At 38.7% G+C, this 20,694-nt stretch overlaps 1 protein-coding gene and 1 long non-coding RNA gene across 2 annotated transcripts in view; one reads left to right on the top strand and one right to left on the bottom strand.

The window, feature by feature from the left end:
• The window catches only part of LOC138690091 (uncharacterized), a 62,520-nt gene extending 54,054 nt beyond the window's left edge, over nt 1–8,466 (top strand). The window contains exon 2 of the long non-coding RNA XR_011328893.1: nt 7,949–8,466. This is a non-coding gene — a long non-coding RNA (uncharacterized lncRNA). The remainder of the gene's footprint in view (nt 1–7,948) is intronic.
• The window catches only part of PIK3C2G (phosphatidylinositol-4-phosphate 3-kinase catalytic subunit type 2 gamma), a 208,427-nt gene extending 188,101 nt beyond the window's left edge, over nt 1–20,326 (bottom strand). The window contains exons 1-6 of the mRNA XM_069807825.1: nt 20,075–20,326; nt 18,519–18,710; nt 16,309–17,065; nt 10,242–10,324; nt 5,931–6,088; nt 3,692–3,803 (exon numbers count right to left, since the gene is read on the bottom strand). Coding sequence (XP_069663926.1) covers nt 3,692–3,803; nt 5,931–6,088; nt 10,242–10,324; nt 16,309–16,968 — 1,013 coding nt within the window. The 5' untranslated portion in view covers nt 16,969–17,065; nt 18,519–18,710; nt 20,075–20,326. The remainder of the gene's footprint in view (nt 1–3,691; nt 3,804–5,930; nt 6,089–10,241; nt 10,325–16,308; nt 17,066–18,518; nt 18,711–20,074) is intronic.
• Between the last annotated feature and the right edge of the window lie 368 nt (nt 20,327–20,694).

Raw genomic sequence — 20,694 nt, 5'->3', positions numbered from 1 at the left:
TGATGTGATATAAGCTCCAAATCCTAACACAGTTCAATCAGACTTTTTTTTTTTTGAGAAAGAACTCAGCTGAGCAGCATCTCTGAATGAAAAACTTAATCTGCAGTGACAAGAGAAAATGAAGTTTATTTTTTACAAAGAACATATTCATCCAAAAGGTGCTTGCTTCTTATGATCCCAATCTGCATGAATATAACTCTGCCCAGTGTATAATTAATAGCTTAAACTTCAATTTGAGTGAAAACCAATTCTTATTTAGCTCTCAATTCTCAGAGAATAGAATTAGTAAGGCAAAAAATGTCATCAATAAGGTCACAGGCAAGCATGTGAGCAGAAATGATAAGCATTTAGACTTTTCTATTCCATAACCCTGCTCACTATGTTAGCTAAACTGCAAAGCAGTAAGATAACTGTGCAAAAAGGCATGTTTAGAAATAAAGTTTATAAATATCCTTAGCCTACATTCCTTTGCTGGGTCTGCATTAATGCAACCTCTTGCTAGCAGACAGATCAATTAAAAAAAAAAAGTGTCCCATATTCTTATACACACTCATGTGCTTTGTTTTATTAGGCATTTCAGGATGTCCGGAGTTTGTAGCCTGTAGTTATAAAGGAAAAGGAGTCTAAAAGGAGGATTGATTCATTGCTGTCACATGAGAAGGGTTGGGTTTGGCTTGCTGCTGGCATTGAGAGCTAGGAGTTATTTGACACAAGCTGCTTAACCCCAATTTAATTTATTTTTATGTAACATCTTTCATGAAGGGCACCATAAAATCATTTTTAGGGGCATCCATTTGAAATTTAAGGAAAGATAGGAAACTGCGAGAGCAAGATTTAAAGGTAGATGTAGAAGGTTTGGATGATGGATACAGCAAAGATTTTTTAGAAACAGCAGATGTCCCTCCAGAAAATAAAAGATGATTGTGAACAGGACAAGTATAAGGGAGTGGAGAGCACACCCACAGCTGGGAAACCCAAGGAAGGAGGGTGTATAGATACATATGAAAATCAGAAACTTCTGTGAACAGTGGTAAAAACTGATGAGACAAATATGGGGTTTACTCCTCCCTTCTTTCAAGGAGTCTCTGTCTTTCAGACAGGGTTCTGCCTCCAGATGCACTTACACTGAACATCTGAAAAAGGAACTGCAGCAAATCAACTGGGGAAGTAACTAATGTACACCTTACAATGACAGAAGGGGCAGGGACAAGGTGGCAATGGATCCTGATAGCTTCTACAGGCACTGTAAGAAAAACTTGAGGGAAAAGGAAGCATAAGAAGAAAAAGAAAGCCTGCAGGTTGAGGCAATGCCAGGATATCTGATCAGTAAACAAAATGAACTGAAAGACCACAAACAAAATGAGATTCCAAATCAGAATTTCACAGATGGCCCTATTAGTTATGGACTGACCTGCAGCCTATATGCAGCCTTCTGATTTGTTTTTAAACTTGGATATTTGAAATCTGATATTCTACTTGTGAGTCAGATAGGATGTGAGCTCAAGGATATCTCCATAGGAAGGAAATAATGGATGATGAAATCTTGTGGTGCTGAGTGTAATGGTCATTAGGGCACAAGTATTTTTTCCCCATCTCATTCAAAGCTAAATAGATTCTAGAAATTAAGTCTTTCAGGTGCTTCTGCAGGAGGTAGGGTGAAGTGCTCATTAATACAGTCCAGTATAACAGTAAATGAAAGCTTCTGACAGAACTTCACAAAGTTGTCTGGTTCACTAAACCACTCTGGTCTGAGAACAATTCATCATGTCACTGTTTTGGCTTCACTTTAGTTTTTTTTCTGGATTACAGTAAGGCAGGAGCATCAGAGTATTTATTCCTTTGCTGTCTTATAACTTGGGGAACTTCTACTGGAATTCATCCCTGAACAATTTCCAAATACTTTTCTGAGGAAGAGCTCTGCACAAGTACATCAAATCAGTCTGTTAGCAACTTTGCAAGGAAAGCAATTTGCACTAAAAGATAACCCAAACATAGGAAAAATTTCACCCTGAGGCAACTCCTCAGGCCGTGTTAAGCTACCCAAGGGATCATTATGGTCTGAGGATTCAAAGCTCAGATACAGCACTCTGATGAGGAGGCAGAAGAAAGGGAGCCGAAACTATGGCATGGTATAGAATTACAAGCTTCTGAGGCCAGAAGTGCAGCTCAGTGCTTTCTGCATGACAGTGAAGAAGCAAAGGCAAAAAAGCTGAGAACATTATTGACCTTGTTTCACTGCTAATGAGACGTGCAGAGATTCTGCAAGTACAGGAATTTAAACAGTCCACTATTGAGGCATTCGTCCCAACAGTTAAACTAAAACTGTTTAGAACGTGTTGTACACTGTGTGGAAATGCACTGAGCTCAGCCTCAATACAATGACTCATTATTTCCATTTTCTTTAGCAATTAGTTTGAAATGAGAAGAGAGTCTTGAAAATAAAAAAAATGCCCTGGTCTTGTTGCATAATTAACAGATCTGTGTACAACCTGATTCTCTGCTCAGCAGTTCTAGCATCGTAATGCTTCACGCAACGCTCTGCTGTACCAGCTCCTGCTTCACAGAGATTTAAACAAGTGAAGAGTGGGCCTAGAAATGTTGAAGTCTCCATCTTTAGTTGCAAAGCATAATTCATCATAAACATCTGAACATTTGACCTGTGTACCTGTGTAAGTATACAAGTGTCCAAGCGGGATATAGAACAAAGTTAATTTACACAGTGTGACACTCGCTCTCACAACTACATTACTTCCATTAATCAAGCTGACTTGCTCTGGGCTAGTACAGGTAATCTTTACACTAAACTGCAAATATGACTGCTTCTAAAAATTTCCCTTTCAATTATAGATGTATACTATTTTATCTAACATTTTTTATGTCTCTAGCAGATGAGCTGTGATTCCTGCAGTGCTAGCGTAACATGTTACCACAGAGAACTGCCAATTTCTCCCCTTCTGCTGAAAGTCACCGTCCCTACAGCCTGCACTTTAGCTGCTTCAACACAAAATCTGCTCACTTTTGCTGACAGGTGAATTTAAGCTGCCAGGGGCAAGAAACAACTAGCTGAGTCCAGTAGTGCTTTCAGCCATCACAAGAGTTTACCTAAATGAATGCAAATCAGAGCATTTACTTCCTTACTTGTAGACTATGTACATTCAGAAAGACCTGTTTGTATGAAAAATGTGGTTTTTTCCAACTTGCAGTCAGCACCAAAGCACGGACTTCATTTGCTTTTACTACTGTTGCAACTGGATATGAAGGAAAATCACCTGCTATATAACTGTATAATACTGTTTCTCCTCTCTTTGGTGATTTCCACCTTTGAGGATATGCATACCCCTTCATGCTTATAACACTCCTATGAGATACTAGATGTAGCAGCATCCTTGTATTACGGATGAGAAAGACCAGAAGGGCAGTGAAGTAAAACAAATTATTCAAGGCTGCACAAAGCTTATACAAAGGAGCCAGGATTTTATTTGAATCCTTGCACTAGAGCACACTATCATCTCTGTAGAACATAAGTACTGTGTATTCTGGGAGTTTCAGAAACTATACATTAAGTGTTTGGAACATAATACTCTAACTCTCCCTATGGTTCTGTTTACATGGCATGTAAGCAGAGCACATTAAATGTACAGCTTTTATTACATAACACATAGTCAATACCGTCTCGTAATGAGATACTTACTTTTGTAAGAATTCATCAGACCCGCAAACACTTAGAAGGCATTCCTCCTGGACTGGGTATCGATTTGTGCAACGGAGGATCTCTACAATTAAGTCATGAGTGATACAGCCAGCTGTAAATAAAGATAGCAAGAAAAATTAATAGTAGCTTGCTAGAGAATTCCAGTCTAGATACTTGAGGAAAGAAAATAAGAATTTCTTTGTAATGCCTAACTACTGCTGCAGACTAGCTCCATCAAGAGGAATTAGATCAAGCCACACCTGATTTTTTTTTTTTTTTAATTTTGCTTCAAATGCTTTACAAGTCACAGAATCTATGTCCATTTAGAGGAAATTAGCAATTTGTTAGGTAGCTAGGATGAAGGTTTGGTTTTCCTTGGGGGGGGGGGTAGAAAAAAGGATTCAGAAGCGCCTTCTGAAAATTTCGTTTTCTTTGCAAAGCCATTTTTCTTTTGCTCAGAAAGCCACTTCAATTGAACATTTTCTACCAGTTTTACTAGTTTTAAACATCTAGCCCTTCGACAACTCGCTGTTTTAAGCAACTCCTTATAGCTGGTTTGACACATAAACTGCTGTGCCTGTTTGCTAAATTTATACACACCAGAAAAAGAAGAATGCCACAGAATCTTGAATTAAAATTGTAACATGCACTTGTTTCAGGTGACTCATTGAAAAAACTCTGAAACTTGCTAGTATTATTCATTTGCACTTTGTAGACCCATTTTCCTTTCCTTACTCTGCCAAACGTTTTTGCATGACATAACAATTATTTATATTCGATGAGGCAAAAAAGTGTACTCCCTCCCCCCACTTCAACTATATCTTGCTGTTTACTCAGACTGTAAGCAAGTTTAGGATAGGGACTGTTTCTTATATCCCCTTCAGTTTTAGCTTTGCGTTCTAAAGCTTTTTTGTAAATGAAGTTAAGCAGACTGAAAATCGAACAATCTGTAGGGTGAATGATGCTATATGACAAAACATTTGCCAGTAGTTAAGACTTTTCCATTACAGGGAACTTCAATGTAGATCTCTTGCCTAGCTGACAGAAGTGCTGGAAATACTACCATCTAGTCCAAGTGTCCCAGGACCTTTGGCCCTTTGCTTCATGGCATCCACAAAGTATTGGTTAAAGATGGTACAACCTACTACTTCTCCAGGCTTTCCAATAACTATGCAGAAGCTCCCAAATGAAGCAACCAAACTGATATGAATAAATGTGTAAGCCTTGGCTACCTTATTTATGAAGATTTATATATATATATATGTATATATATGTTAACTGATATTCTTAGAGCTTTGGATTTTCAGTTTTCAACCTGTCAAACAAACTAATACTCAGCCTGTTACAGCTAAATAATTCCTCGACAACTGAAGAAATGATTCATTAAAAAAAAAAAAGAGTATCACTTAATGAAGCAGCACAGGAAGACAGGGAGAAGAAGATCTAATTTATTTCATTTTTGTATATGTGGCTTAAGAAGTAAAAATTACCAGAGCTGGAATCAAAGATTCTCCCATTCACCACAGATACAGGATGCACAGGAGCAGTGGCAGCTTCCCACAGTCACTAGTGACAGAATAATTTAGGTTGGGAAGGACCTCAGCAGGTCCATCTAATCCAGCCTCCTCCCCAAAGGAGGATCAACATTGAATTTAGAACAGCTTGTTCAGGTTTTTGTCCTGTAAGACTTTAAAAACCTCCAAGGATGGAGACTCCACAACTTCTGTGGGCAAACTATTCCAATTCTTAATTACTGCCCTTTTGTATCCATGCAGTTGGAATTTCTCCTTTCATTTTATGACCGACATGTACTTTCCCCGACCTGTACATAACCTTGGGTGGAGAAGAGTCTTAGGAACTGCGGACTCTTAAGTCTTGGATTCAGTAACGGAGTCAAGGCTATGAAAAGTTCCACGACTATATCGGGACTACCCCTACACTTCGAATTAGGCACAAGCTTAAATTCCTTCTAGATCAAAGTCTGAGTGATAGCCTATTTGAGACTGCCAGAATTGGTCCCAATTGTGATTAAAGAAAGTAGAGATCTATACATTAGCAAAGTTTGGTATTTAATGTGATTTTAATTTTATAGCAAATATACTGAGCAATTTTGACAAAGCATGCACTCAAGACTCATGTAAGGCTTGCTCTCCAAGTATCTTTCCAGATAACAAATGCGTTTTGTTATCTTCTGCATGGAACTGAATTGTGGAATGATGTGGGCTCCTCAATCGCTTACCATGCTGTGTAATAAGCAGAGGATATAGTGAAGAATCTGTCCAAACACTGATTCTGAATTTTGATTCACCAAGGATATGGTCTGGGTACCTTGTTGTGACACTCCAGATTTTCCCGGTGTTTGTCTTCAAGTCAAAAGCAGGATAGGCTTTTCTTATTCTGAAAAGAACATGTGATGAAATTATGTCTAAATAGGCATGCATTTCAACTCTCTTACAAGAACAGAACAAAAATGCTACAAGATACCTACAATAATAGTACATAGAGAGCTGTTTGGAATAAAATATTGTGCAAACTGAGGGGAAAATAGTAGCACCTCAATCCTTGTTTCATATATTAGTGCGATACCTACATATCAGGTAGTGTGCATATAACTACATCTTTTACTCAATAGGAAAATCAGTAGAATCTTCATGAACTTCACAGAATCACTGCTCAGCTTGACCTCAGTGAAGCCAAAAGGAGTTTAAACACAGACTTCAGTGTACACCAAGCATGGTAGAAATGAGAGTGCTCAAATAAGTGCTTAAATAACAGTTTTAACTTAAAACTAACCAAGAGCATGTGCACAGACAGCTGTGACTAGGATAGCTGGTCAAAATGAATACAGGAGCATGCTTTCTATGCAAAATCTTAAGAAGTCCCTATTTTCACGGTGCTCTAGAATCCAATCTGAAATCCTCATTACTAAAACCATGACTATTTATGCAAATGTCTGCAGAGAGCAACAACTGTTACAGTCATTGAGTCCCTCTGATATACCATTACCTATAAAATATGTTGCCCCTCCTCCTTCCAATTACCAAAGATCTGCAGAAACTAATTCTTCCTGAGGTACCATTTCCTAATGAACACTGGTCACAGGTATTATGTCTGTCATCTGAGATTAAACTTGCTTTTTAAGGAAATACACTTTACAGCTGCAGGTAAGGGTACATATAATACTAGCTGAAGCTTTAAATTTCACTAATTGGCCTGAATATCTTAGTAGCTAAACTCAAACATCCTGTACCAAGCATATTGCATTCTTTTTTGTTTGTTAGTTTAAGCAGCATTCTGTAGCTTCTGAGTTAGCAGTGCTTTATACTGTCTCTGATTAAAGTGTATTTTGAGCCACAGTTCTCTCACATAAAGTTCTTCATTACTACATTACCTCCTGTTTCAGGGCTGCTGCCCAAGTCTTTTAAACAACAGTATGGGCTACTCTTTTATGCCATGTATTTCTATAGCATGGGAAGGAAAAAAACCCAAAAAACAGGCTTCCAAAATTAATAATCCAATGAAGCAGCCCATTTCTTTTAATGAAAACCAGGGGGCATGATGTTTCAGTGGGGTAGGAGGAAATGAGGCTCGACGATACCTCCAATATGAGATAGATGTATACTCATAGTAAAAAATCATTATACTACAGAGGCTACTTTGGCGACCTATGTAGTTGATGTCAGTCTATTTTCTTTGTAATCAAGGTACACATAAAGCTTTCCCCTAACACCAAATTCACTCTTGTAACCTGTTTCTGTAAGGCCAAGGACTGAGTAAGACTGGAAGCTTCACTACCCTTTCTTCAGCATCAGATTAATGGGCTATGTACACACATGGGGCATGAAGCCCCTCCTCAACTTACTGGCAGTCATTTCGAAACTAAGCAGACCTCATCTCCTTCCCTACCCTCACACTATCTATATTTTAGGATAATGTGGGGACAGAAATTTGCTTTTTATGCTTTTCAGATAAAAATGCATTCAGTTCCAGAAAGTGTTGCTCATTTATGGCCATCTATTGTTTTCAAGTGATTAAAGGGCTTCGGGGCTGAGCAGGTGAGTGAAACATGCCAATCGCAAAATTTTGAAAGGTTAGGTCTTCCAAGGCATAAATGAAGTACTACACAAGTATTACATGAGGAAAATCTTGTGCTGCTTGCTTTCTGTGCTGCAACAACTCAGCGTAGGCAGGAAGTACTAACATGTATAGGGATTTGTTATTTCACAGCATTTCATAATGCTGTGTATTTCTTTGCAGTGCAGAGCACATCCTTGAAGTCAGTAGGACGTGGAGGAACTCTGCATTTTGCAGCATTGAACCCTGAGACTATCAGCTTGGCATCTTTTGGTATCAAGCTTACTTTAGGATATATTCTGAAGCCACCCATGGATGAACATCCACTATAGCTATGTCCATAATTGTAGAAGTAACCTGATAAAGGGATTTTGAAAACTGCTTTACAATGAAATGTTTCAATTATAATTGCTACCTGTACAAATATTACCTAAAGAAAAACATGATTGGTTTCTATTTGAGCTACATGCTTAAGGTGCAAATCTGCATGTCAGAGTTTGAATTACACAACTTGCCTCTGATGTATAAAACTGCCAGTTATTGAGATTCTTTGGGGACTGGAAGGATGCTCATTTGGCAAGACTGAATATGTTAGTTATTTGCAAATTTATGACATTTTTTGGTCTTTTGTTTGCTGTGACATTTTGTCCTACGAATGCTTTCCCATTTATTTGATTGAAGAAAACCAAAAGTTGTTTTTATTTTCTTTTTAAGAGTATTTGCTAGTGATGCACACTAAACAAATTAATGCAAAACAGGAATGGCTTAATTCTATTAATCTTTTTAGCCCTGTAAATAAACTCATTTATTCACCACCAAAAAAAAAAAAAAAAAAAAATCAATAGACAGCTTTTCCTATAATCAGAGCGCAAAGTTAAATGTAGAATGTCTGGACATTACAAGATTTCAATATGTGAGAGGAAAACCTGACATGTGGAATGTACCTTCATGCATCTGATGTTAGTAGAATTGGGTTGGGGTCCAGACTGATGAACTGTGGAAGAAAAGACGACTGAGCTGTATGTGAATGAGTATGTTTTGAAGCTGACCATCCACACTGTATGAATATATAATATATTCACTGTTAATTTTGGGGCAACATCAAACTGCTGTTTTTAGCATTTGGGTTTTGTTGTTTTTTTTCTTTTAAGAGGAGCAGGCTTGGTTGACCTTGAATACAGTCAATTCATTAAAGTCTAATTGAATAAAAAAACCAAACAGCATTCCATTTTCCAACTACTTTCCTGGGGGAAAGAGCATGCATTTATGCTAACAACTTGATAGTGTGATCAGTGAATATCTATGAAGGAAAATGAATCTGCACAGATGGTCTAAAAACTTGTATTTCTTAGCACTCTTGGATTTCAGAACAATTTCTTTATCTGAAGAAGATTAAGAAAGTAAAAAAAGTTCTATCCCATTAAGCCATGCTATTAACTGTAACGGTAAACAATAATTAAAGGAGGTTTTGTCGCTTGCTAAGTCTCACTTTTCATCATGACAGTATGTACTAATTCTGTTCTCAGTCAGTCAGTTCCTCCAATTCTTTTTTCCTGCTCCGAGCTACACAGGCACTAATATTGTCCAAGACAATGGCAGAAAATGGATCTTAAGTTTCACACACTATAAACCTAAACCACTGAAGAGTTAAATGTACTTACCACTGATAAAGGGAACAGCTAAGGGAGAAAATATTTTTTGTATTAACATTTCTTTGTGGATTTTAATCTTTAAACCAAAATTAGAAGCATTTCCATATTTAAGTAGATACTGGAATTATGGTACTGTTCAGGAATGCAGGGTGTGGTGGGTTGACACTGGTTGGATGCCAGGTGCCCACCAAGCCGCTCTGTCACTACCCTCCTCAGCAGGATGGGGGAAGGGAAGAAAATAAGATGGACAAAAAACCTCACGGGTCAAGATAAAGGCAGTTTAATAAAAGCAAAAGCAAAGCAAAGGCCACATGCAGAAGCAAAGGAAAATCAAAGATTTATTCTCTATTCCCCATCAGCAGGCAATGTCCAGCTACTTCCCAGGAAGTAGGGCTTCAGTACCGTAGCAGTTGCCCAGGAAGACAAATGTCATAGTAACAAATGACGCCCTTCGTCCTCATTTCTCTTAGATGTTATTGCTGAGCAGATGTCATATGGTATGGAATATCCCTTTGGTCAGTTTGGGTCAGCTGTCCTGGCTGTGTCCCCTCCCAAGATCCTGCCCACCCCCAGCCTACTGGTGAGGGGAGAATGTTGGAGAGACAGCCTTGATGCTGTGTGAGCACTTGCTCAGCAGTAGCCAAAATACTGGTGTGTTATCAACACCTTTCTAGCTACCAATACAAAACACGGCACCATGAGGGCTGCTATGGGGAAAATTAACTCCATCTCAGCCAGACGCAATACACTGGGATAACCAATCTGATTAATATAAATAAGTGAAATGTCATAGTTGGCTGCATAAAGTTTTTTTTGTTACTTACTTCTCCACTGCATTGCAAAAAGCAACTGTGTTTTCATTACTTCCTTGATTTGCTTCAACCAGCTGGATAGACCAACCTGTAGCCTAAAAATACCAAAAAACCACCAGAAAAAACAGAGCTCAATTATTCAGATAACAGGAGCATAAGGCTAACCTTGCATTTGGTTCCATGAGAACTAACTTTCATACCTTATCCCTACCATGACTTGATGGAGCTCCAAATAAGAACAAATAACCCATTTTGACTGCACTCTAAATGTTTTCAGATTAAAAACATGAAGTCACAAAGCATCAGCTAGCCTGGGTTTAACAATTATTTTTTTCCCTTCCGTGCAGAATATAAGGAATTCCAGACAAAGCTTTCAAAATTTACCTAGTGTCAGAGTACAGATAACTCTAAATGCAGATGTATGCTTAGTTTAAAAAAAGGGAGAGGGAACAAAACGAAACTTATACTGCAGTGAGTTTTAATCCTTATTTTCTCTCCTTCTGCCCTGGAAGGAAGCTTAGGATCCCTTCAAACTCCATAAACCTGTCAGGTAAGTCCCTAAGACAGATAACAGGAAGCCAGTGTATTCTGTTGAACATGAAAAATCCCCAGATACCTTCTCTAAACTTGGAGAGCACAGGTCTGAGCCACTATTTTGGGTCAAAGCACCCCCTTGTCTGTTTGCCATAGTACGCTTCAGTCAGAACATTACCTCCAGGAAAGAGCTTAATACTATTATATCTGCAAGCCCATTCTACTGTTGTACATAGAGACATGTACAAGGCTCAATTGAGACACCGGCTTTTAAATCCCTTCAGACAGAGAAGCAACTAATGACACGTCACAGAAGAGGAAACTGAGATATGGCAAAAGGTGTATTTTATAATTTTAATAATTTATATACAAATATGTAAATTTATAAAAATTAATAATATAAACCAAACAATTTAAGGGTTTTTTTCTGGACAAGGACATGCAATATGCATGAAAAGATGCAGGCTGGGAAATTTTAGTTACAATTTAAAAGATGGGATAAGTATAAAAGAGGAAATATCTATTGGGAGCTGGCTAGTGGGGAGATCACAATGGCAGAACTGAAAGCTCTGAAGTTACAAACCTTTTATAGATACTGTCAGTCTTGGGTCTCATTGTATGTAGTATTTTCATTAACCACGATAGCACAAGCAATAGGAAAGCACTTATGAAATTTAAAGATAATAAGGGGGCATCATCAATAGAGAGAAAAATTGAAATGTCTGGTTGGAAAAACAATGGTAACCCTGAGGGTTGAAATAAGAGAGTGAAATTAAATTTAGCAATAGAAATCAGTTGTCCATCACCCCCTGATTGTAAAGACTGCTGAAAAAGCTCTTTCAAAAGTCACTGAAAACATAGCACCTCCACTGGCTCATTTTTTCCACCTTGGTTAGACACCTACCTTACAAACTCACCTCAGCAGAGTCATAAGAACTTCTGGTGGAGGCGCATTATTTAGAAATTATGAACAATTTGGTAACAGTAATGGCCTCCCAAAATTATGTAGTCATACCCCCCCCCCCCCCCCAACATAAACAAAACCCAACAACAAAGAAAAACCATTCCTGATCACACTTACACCAGGGTAGACAGTTTTACAAAAAGATATATTGACAAGGCTCTAGGAAGTTTACATCTGGGATGTCGTGTACCCCTATGTTCCAGATGGAGGAAATCAAGCTGGAACAAGCTCAGAGAGACACTGCTGTGTTTGTGGGTGAGGTCTACAGCCAGGAGCAGGAGCACAGCTCACAGAGCACAGCAGGCAGGTAAAGCTACAGCAGTTGTTGCAGCAGGCGTGCAAAGGGAGCCCAGAACCTGCACTGAAGACTACACAGCGATGGTGGTGACAAGCCACATGGCACAATCTTCATCATGGGGTGCAGAAACTGCCCCTGTGGACAGCAGAGACTTTAACCCACATGGAGGTCCAGAAGAAGGATGCTGCAGCCCAGGTCTCTGGCTGTAGGGATTGTCTGGTGCCTCTCCCTGGGGCCTCACTGGTGGGGAGCTGCGCTCTGGCTGCGGTGGGGAGCTGCGCTCTGGCTGCGGTGGGGAGCTGCGCTCTGGCTGCGGTGGGGAGCTGCCAGTGAAGGGGCTGCAGGAGTAGGTGAGCAGCCAGGAAGAGGAATAGGAGATTGACAGGACTCTACAGAGCTAAGGACCACCCAAGTCCTATGCTGCAAAGGAGGGATAACTTAAGATTACCCTACAGGAGCAGTGGATTGAGACTCCCACAGGAGGAAAGGCTGGAAACCTGCTGCTTCCAGCAACACAAAAAGGCTCCTTTTCTACCTGCAGTTCTGTTATTACAGAGCAGGTACAGCGCCCTGGAAATAGTGCATGGAAAAAGAGAGATAGTAGGTAAATGAAAAGCTAAGAAAACTAGGCCACACGTAAGAAAAGGTGAGGCTGGGACACAACATTGAATGGGACTGAAGGTATTAAAAGAGCAAAACCACAACTGGGAACTGGGGAAGGAGGAAGAGAGAGGAATTAAGCAAGGAGAGGGCCAAAACTGGGAAAGGACGATTGGCCATGAGGACATGGGTATGGATCCTCAAGTTCGTGGCTTGAAGAAGAACGTGATTAAATAATTACTGAAGGATTGCAAAAAGGAGCTTGACAGACAAAGCTGGAATTCAGACCCTCTCCTGCAGGAGACAGAAGTAACACAGAAGCCCTCTGCCTCTGCACCTTTGCTGGCAGCATTTCTAAGTGAATCCTAACAGCAATCAAGAATCCTGCATAGACTAGTAATAGTCTACACAGAGGGAATTAATATACCATTGCTAACTAACTCAAATTCATTCTCATAGCAGGAGTGTACGTAGTAGATACATAGTTCCAACTCCATCGATGAATCATGTGGACGAGATTTAGTTTTGTCATTTCTCTTTTCAGGTGTTCAGAAACTTTACTTTCTTCCCATTGCATATAAAGGTAAAATATTAATTACATGATCATACTTTACTTTTCTATAGGACTCCAGTCTCCACTCACTGCAAATATATGAAAGCTTGAAGCGAATGAGACAGAGAATTGCGTATGGAGAAAACCGATGACAACAAGGGTAAAGTAACAGAGTGCCTCCCTGGACGACTGGAATCTCTTTTCCCATCCACAGATTTCTCACGTTATGCTCAAGTCACCTGAACCATCTTTTGCAAATATGAAGACTATTTGTGTATTTCTCACTTCTGGAGCACCCAAACTGAAATCACAAAGTTTGGTCTGATGACTGGGCTTGGGTGAAAAAGTGAATCTTGCTAGTTATTCTGAAAATGTTAGATTCTAAATATTGTAGATGGAACAGCCAAATCTATTGGTTACTTTTTAGGTTGCATTTCAGTTTTCTTTCTATATGGAGATAATAAAATCTCTTTTCACAGGGATGTTGTAAAGACAGTTCCTTTAGTATTTTTGAACATCCATCTTGGTGATGAAAAGACCAGAAAAAATGACCAGAGAAAATGAACGTTTTCTTTACTACACTGGACATATTTTGATCAGCACGCATTAAATAAAGCCTAGGGCTGTACAACTGCATTCAAGAGCTAAGGATCAGAATGACAGTATGATTTCAGCAATGTGAGTATTTCATCTTGCATACCTATGACCTATCTCAATGCTAATCTCCATGTTTCAGCATCCTTTCCATTTCACTCTGTCTCCAGTCTTGGTTCTCATCTCCTACTACTCAGATGCATCATTTACTCATACTGGAGCTCACTAATCTAATTTGTGCTTGTTCTCTTTCTTTTGCTGTGGTGTTCCACTTTTCCAACTGTTCTGACCATCTTACTCGGCATCAGCCCTGCCACCCTGCAGCCCTTTTTGTCTTTTCCAAAACTCCCAGCCCAATAGCAATGAGTTACTTCTTCACAGGCTTTTTTACCCTTCCCTCTCTCCACTTTCTTTCACTCTTATTTCCCCTTTCTTACCATCTCAAAGTTCAGTTGCCAACCCCTTGCTTTGGCTCTCATTCTATCCTGACATGGCTGTTTCTCCCTGAAGGAATTCCTGTGACCACACTGATTTTTCTGCTACAAATCAATTCTCTCCTCTCTCCTGTTTCTTCCTCCTCTAGCTAAACAGCTCAAATACTTCCCTGACTTAATCAAATCCTCCCACACATTTGATTGTAGTCGCCCTTGACTCACTCATCTCTGCTCTTCCCTCCCCTATAATTCTCTCCTCCTCTGTCACAGAAGCATTTGTGCCTGTTCTTATTTGCCTGCTTTCTCTAGCACCTCTCCTTCCCATACCACAATTTAATCTCCTCCTGCTCATTTATATCCCACTATTTTCTACTTTTCTCATGAGAAGGCTTGTTCTTTTCATCATGATGTCAGCATGCTTTAGTTTTCCCATTGTAAGTAAAAAGCAACAACAGCCTTTTGTCTCTCCATCTATTCATCCCCTCCTCTTTTGTATTCATCACTGAACTTCCAAAATGTGGTGCCCAGGATTAGTCTTCAGAGTGCCTGTTCTCAGATATATTCCTCGTCCCCCATCTGTCTGGGTCTGACTATGTTTACTTCTATAGTTCTCCCTATTTACAGACATAGAAACAAGTCAATCAAGTGTCTCTTCCCCTCTGCTTTATGATACTGTGATCACTGGGAGTTAAAAGCAAAAGGTGAACCTAAACTGTCTTTTAATATTAACAGTGCAGAGATATCCTGTAAGATATTTCAGGATTCCTATAATGATTCAGAATGCTAACAAGGACTAGAGGAAAGGGAGGGTTTATCTTTTTCTTTTTTTTTTTTTCCTTCTCTATGTCAGGATTTTGAAAGAAAGAAAATGAGGAGAGATATAACATCAGAGAGAGTTATGGGAGTCCCATAAGACATCGTTATTAAAAACAGCAAAACCACGACTGAAGCTAGGAACACCTGATGGAAGGAGGAAAAAAAGATAAAGTATTTCCTTCAAAAAGAGAGCTAAAGACAGAGTATGTGTCATAGGATCCAGCTTCCACAGTTATAGTAGATATGTTTATTTTTAGAAAATTATATATGCACACATAAGTGCATGCAGGACATAGTATGTATAAACTCACATGATCAGGATACGTCAGCCAAACTAGACACAGAGACAACAATCTGGCTTAACAGAAAAACAGATTCAGCATAATGTATTGTTATTTTGAATCCCAGGTTTCATATCAGACCATGAAGATTTGTTATCTTATTTCTTTCAAACACATCTTACTCTATATTTCTGTACTTATCCCTCTGTGGTAGTTTTATGGTTCAGTGAGCCATAGAATGAGCCTACTGGAGCATTCTAGACCATAATCTAGATTCTCTTCTGGTGTAAAATGGCAAGTTTCCATTAGAGTCAATGGAGATACTTCATTTCATATTAGGTGAGGAACTGGCCCTATTACTTTAAAATGAAGTCTTTTTTTAATAGGTAAGTTGCAGATATACATTGACATTTTAAGTATAAGTTGGTTAAAACATGAAACAGGTAGGACAGGGACTCTGCCAGTATAAAATCCTCATTAGCTAGCCACAGTAGTCACCTTCCATTCAAAAGTGATTTTTTATGGTCTGCTGGGTTCTCTTCTGATATTAGAATCAAAGGAAGAGGATGCTCAGAGGTTTTCATACTGTATAAAAACCTCTTAACTAATCACGTAAAGTTTGTTTGAAGGCATCCTCCTTGTAAACGTACAAAAACACTGTGGGAAATTCTGACTGCCAAGAAATCAAGATACACAATTATCGGAAAACATACCTGACACTTCCTTACATCTCTGTCTTTGGAAGTAGTTAAGACCAAATAAGATGTGAATAACAAGTCTTGCAGTTGCTTTTGGCCAGTTGAATAGTAAGACACATGACAAAAACTCTCTACAGGAGCAAAAGCTTTTGCTTCACCCAAGGCATAAGTGTTATATTTTTCATAAGGTCTTTAAATCAAGTGCTTCTAATCCATGTTGCATCAGTATGAGTGAATACACAAAGTGCAAGGACACAAACAACAGTCGAGAACTTTAAGCACTGTTAATATAAGAAAATTTAAATACCTCTCTGTCATGTTCAGAGCTGCTGGGCCAAGTAGGTCCTATGTTGCATCTTCTGGAAGTGTTGGTTAAACAAGCTTCCCCATTTCCACTTTCATCACTCACTTCTCGTCCAAATGGATAGTTGTCTAAGAAAATGGGACACTGAGCATCTCCACTGTCAAAACCTATCTGAAAACTCAGATTTGTTTTGCCTCTTTCCACATTTGAATCAAACACATTTGTGACCGGAGTTATACTATTCCCTCCATAGAGTTCTCTCTCTTGACTGTAGGGGTAAGGATCCACCAGAGAGAAGTTTCTGTAATCAGACAGCAAAGAAGGTCTGAAGCCAACTGTTGGTGACACTGTGCCTTGTTGCCAGGGAGAGACAGGATTTCCAGGGTAAAGTTCGCCATAAGCAACTGGAGGCTGACCACAAAACTGCTGCTCAGGCACATTCGGACCAAAGATGTCTGATGGGAAATAAATTTCTTCACGATGATGTGAAAGTGATGAACCATAAAAAAAAAATTCATTGTTGACTTCATCAACTATTCGATCAAATCCTAAACAGACCTCTCCAGCAGAACCAGAATGGTACATTGGGTACAATGCTTGGTCCCCAGCTTGTCCTTCACCAAATTCATTGTGTGAGAAAGGCACTCTCCCAAAGTATGCCATGGCTGATTCTTCTCTTTGGTCTTATTAATCCTCAGGAAAGTCTTACAATAGTTCCAAGATCAAGAGAGTAATGTTCAGAACTGGAGCTACATACCCACTGAAATGAAGAACAGAATAGAAGTTAAACCCCAAAATATCTAGTATAATGAAAGCAGTACACTACTTTGGTCTTTTTTTTGCTTTAGAGCTTTCTCCACAGGGTGGAAAGATTTTCTTCATCTGGAGCTTGAATATTCTTTTGCCTGATCCTTATTTTCAGACATATTATTATTAAATTATTATTGTTATCCTGAACTCCTAAATAGCAGCAACAGGATACCTGAAACAATTGATCTAAATATTAAGATATTAATTCTGACAAATTTTAAATAAAATCTCTGTATTATTTCCATTATTTTACACTTGTATAGCACATAATGCAGGAATCTAAAACAAGCAGGTAGGAAAGCTTCGTATCAATGGTTGCTTTAATGGCCATTTCCTTCACATCTTCCTCTTATTTTGTGCCTCAAATTCCTTCATATTCAACCACTTTTTATCTCAGTGTAATCAGTTCAAGAAAGTTAAGTCAAGTAACACAGAAGACATGGATCTTCAATTAATATTCAAAACACTACACCTCAAAAGCTTGGATATGGCATATAAAAAGGAAAACAAATATAAATAAATCAATTTAAGCCTTTTTGTTTCTTTGTTTTTCAAAGCAGATGTATCTTCAAAGACTGAGGTTGTATCTTTTTTAACAAATTAACAGGCAAAGGCATGAACCTCTGCAGAAGCTCACCATCATTCATGCTGTTACTAGCAAACTTCCTGATATGATTTTGGCATGTGCTCAGTAGTCCTATGGTTGAAATGGGCAGCATGTACTGGAGACTTCTGTCAGTAGGCATGAGGGTATCTTTTTTAGGAAAAGAGTTTAGTACTAAGACCAAAATCTATTCTGGGCCACTTGCCCTCAAGGCCTTGGCCTATTTCATTTACTGACACAGATGCAGCCTAAAAACACAAATGACACAGAATAGCAATACTACATAAAGTACACTGTTGTGCCAGGTACTTTATCACATAAAAGAAATAGAAACATCTGATTTAATAATTCAATAAAAAAATATATGTTCCCTAGCAGGAAAAAAAAAAAGGCTACTGAGATAAAAAGCATGCTCAGAAATTGCTAAAGCTTAGCTCCACAAATAGCTTTTCCAGTATGTCCCCAAGATCTATACTGTATTAGTTTAGATAATAGTACCTCGCAATGAGAATCAATATTACAACAGAAGGTATTCATCACAACTTTATTTATTTTTGTTCCATTTGAAGTCAAACTCTAGGTGACATAGGCTTCTGTCACCCACAGTGAGGAATGAGAAGAGAAATGAAAAGTTAAATAGGCTGAAATAAAATCTCCAGGTTAGAGGTGGAACTACTTTTTCAAGCACTCTACTTAGTGATTCCACATGTTGTGTGCTTTGGTTTGCTTTAACCGTGTTGAAAAAAAAAAAAAGCATTTATGAAGTTATGCTAAGCCAGATAACCAAAGTGATACCTACCACTTTGAATGGTGATCTAAGCCTGAACTTCAATTACAGTCTCTGCACCTTTCTCTCAGGGTGAATCCTGAAGTTCGCAACATTTTTAGATTAAGATGACATGCTTTTTTGCAGAAAAAATTAATAAGCATAGCAATAACAACTTTTTAAAATGAAATTGTTCTCATTTACAACTTCCTCTGTTTCTCATTTCTACAGCAGGTAAATAAAAAGGAAGAAAAAAAAGAAAGAAAAAGATACATCTATTAAATCAAGGATGTCTTTTTTTTTCCTGCCTTGAAAATTGGAATGTTAAAGGAAAAATAAAAGATAAAAGAATGATATCTCCCTCCAGCCCCATCTTCCTTAATAAATTTTGGCTACCTGAAAGACTATAATTAAGGCACAGAAAATACCATGCCTTTTACGCCCTTTCAACTGTTTCTAATTATTTTATTTTTTTTTTTTTTTACATTTCAAACAAATTCTGTTTATAATGATACATAAATGTCTAACAGCTAACCCTGTTCATTCACCTCTAACGCTTTTATGTGTAGCATCCCCTATTTCTCCAACGGACAAATATTCACACACGTAGAGCCCACCTCCATCTATCTGTATAAGAATGCTTATCTCCTGCACTCTCCACACTGTTCAGGAGAACTACTGCTTTCCTGGTGGTCTTTAAAAGCATGCAGTTTAGCTATAGTGCCAAAGGCTGGTCTATGCGTTCTGCTTCCCTGTTCTCAGTGGACTGGGAAGTCCACGTGAGTATCAAGAAGTCTGCACGATGCAGCAGGCTCCCTCTCCCAGACTGGATCACGGCAGAGGGAGGGCCTAGCAGGGAGCAGACCCTTGTACAGCACTATTTGTAGCACTGTGTCTCTTTTATATAGGCTTGCATTTAAAGCTAACCATTTAGACTAGAAACTCAGTGTGCCATGTTATAAATCTCTATGGTTTAAGTCTTACTTGCTAGTTCAGTTAGTAAGACTAGGCTCTGTATTTGGCCAAAACCTGAGGCTTTTTAAAACAGCATACAAAGTTCAGGAAAGGAATTGGCTCTTTGCCAGCCACTATTACTCCATTTGAATTGTGCAAAGTGTATTGATAACATTGAATTTTCAAAAATCACTAATGAGGTAAAATTTATAATGCATTTTTTTAAAAAAAAGTTAAGTTTTTAGGTTCATTTTCTTTGCCTTGCTGTTTCTGAATTCACATTTTGAAGGGTTTGGCTTTTTTCTCCCACAGCTATGAAACCCTCCTTTTCCTTTTAAATGACAGCCATGTTTTCACATAATCATGTCGTTCTGAGTTCAGTGGTTTTAAGGGAGAATCCCAACAAATAGCGTAAAATATTCAGTACAAATCAAGAGATTTGACAGCATCAGACAATGCTCACAACATTGTAGTTGCCGTTCAAGCACACGAAAATACATTCCTTACTTCATCATGCACATACATTCTAGTATAAAGCTTGGTGCACTGTGGGCTCAATTTTCCCTTTTCACCGGAACGCAGGAGAGGATTGGGCCACTTCCTAAGCAGTAAGAATATTTGTTGCAACCTCTTACCTGAAACACATAATTTGTTAGAAGTATATACAGTCTCCTATGCCTTCCTGTTCACAGACACATCCAGATGAACTATATGCTTTCAGTATCAAGGGGGTGTAACTTCTTCGTCAGAAGCTTTCCTTCCTGTTTAACCGGTTTACTGAGGTAATGATTCTTGCCCACGTCTTCCTTCAGGGAAATTTCAAACAGCAATAACAATAAAAAGCTAACACCTTATCTGTTCTCTTTCTCAATTTGGGAACCCAACTTTTTTTTTTTTTTCTTTTTTAAACGTGGTGGTAGATGATCTCACACTTTCACTACAGGTATCAAACATGCTTAAAATAACAAGACAACTTCTCTAAGACTTGCCTCTTAGAAAGACTTCTGCAAAAATTTTACTCCAACGTCATGCAGCTTCCATCTATCTGCGCTGGTGGTGCGTGCTCTGAAAGGAACTCCTAGCTCTGCTCAGAGAAGGGGACGGTACAAATCTTGCATGGCAGAGAGGCCCTCTGGCTTTGGCTCCTCAGTATGCAGAGCTGGGACAGTCTAATGGGGAAAGAACCTCCCTCATGCTGGGATATTTCCCAAAGACTCATGAAGCCTTGCCCCTCTGCAAAGGGCCTGCTGAAGAG

Source organism: Haliaeetus albicilla, chromosome 19, assembly GCF_947461875.1.
Source record: "Haliaeetus albicilla chromosome 19, bHalAlb1.1, whole genome shotgun sequence".
NCBI lineage: Eukaryota > Metazoa > Chordata > Aves > Accipitriformes > Accipitridae > Haliaeetus > Haliaeetus albicilla.
Note: the sequence above shows the minus strand (reverse complement) of the source record. Positions and strands in the feature narration are given on the sequence as shown.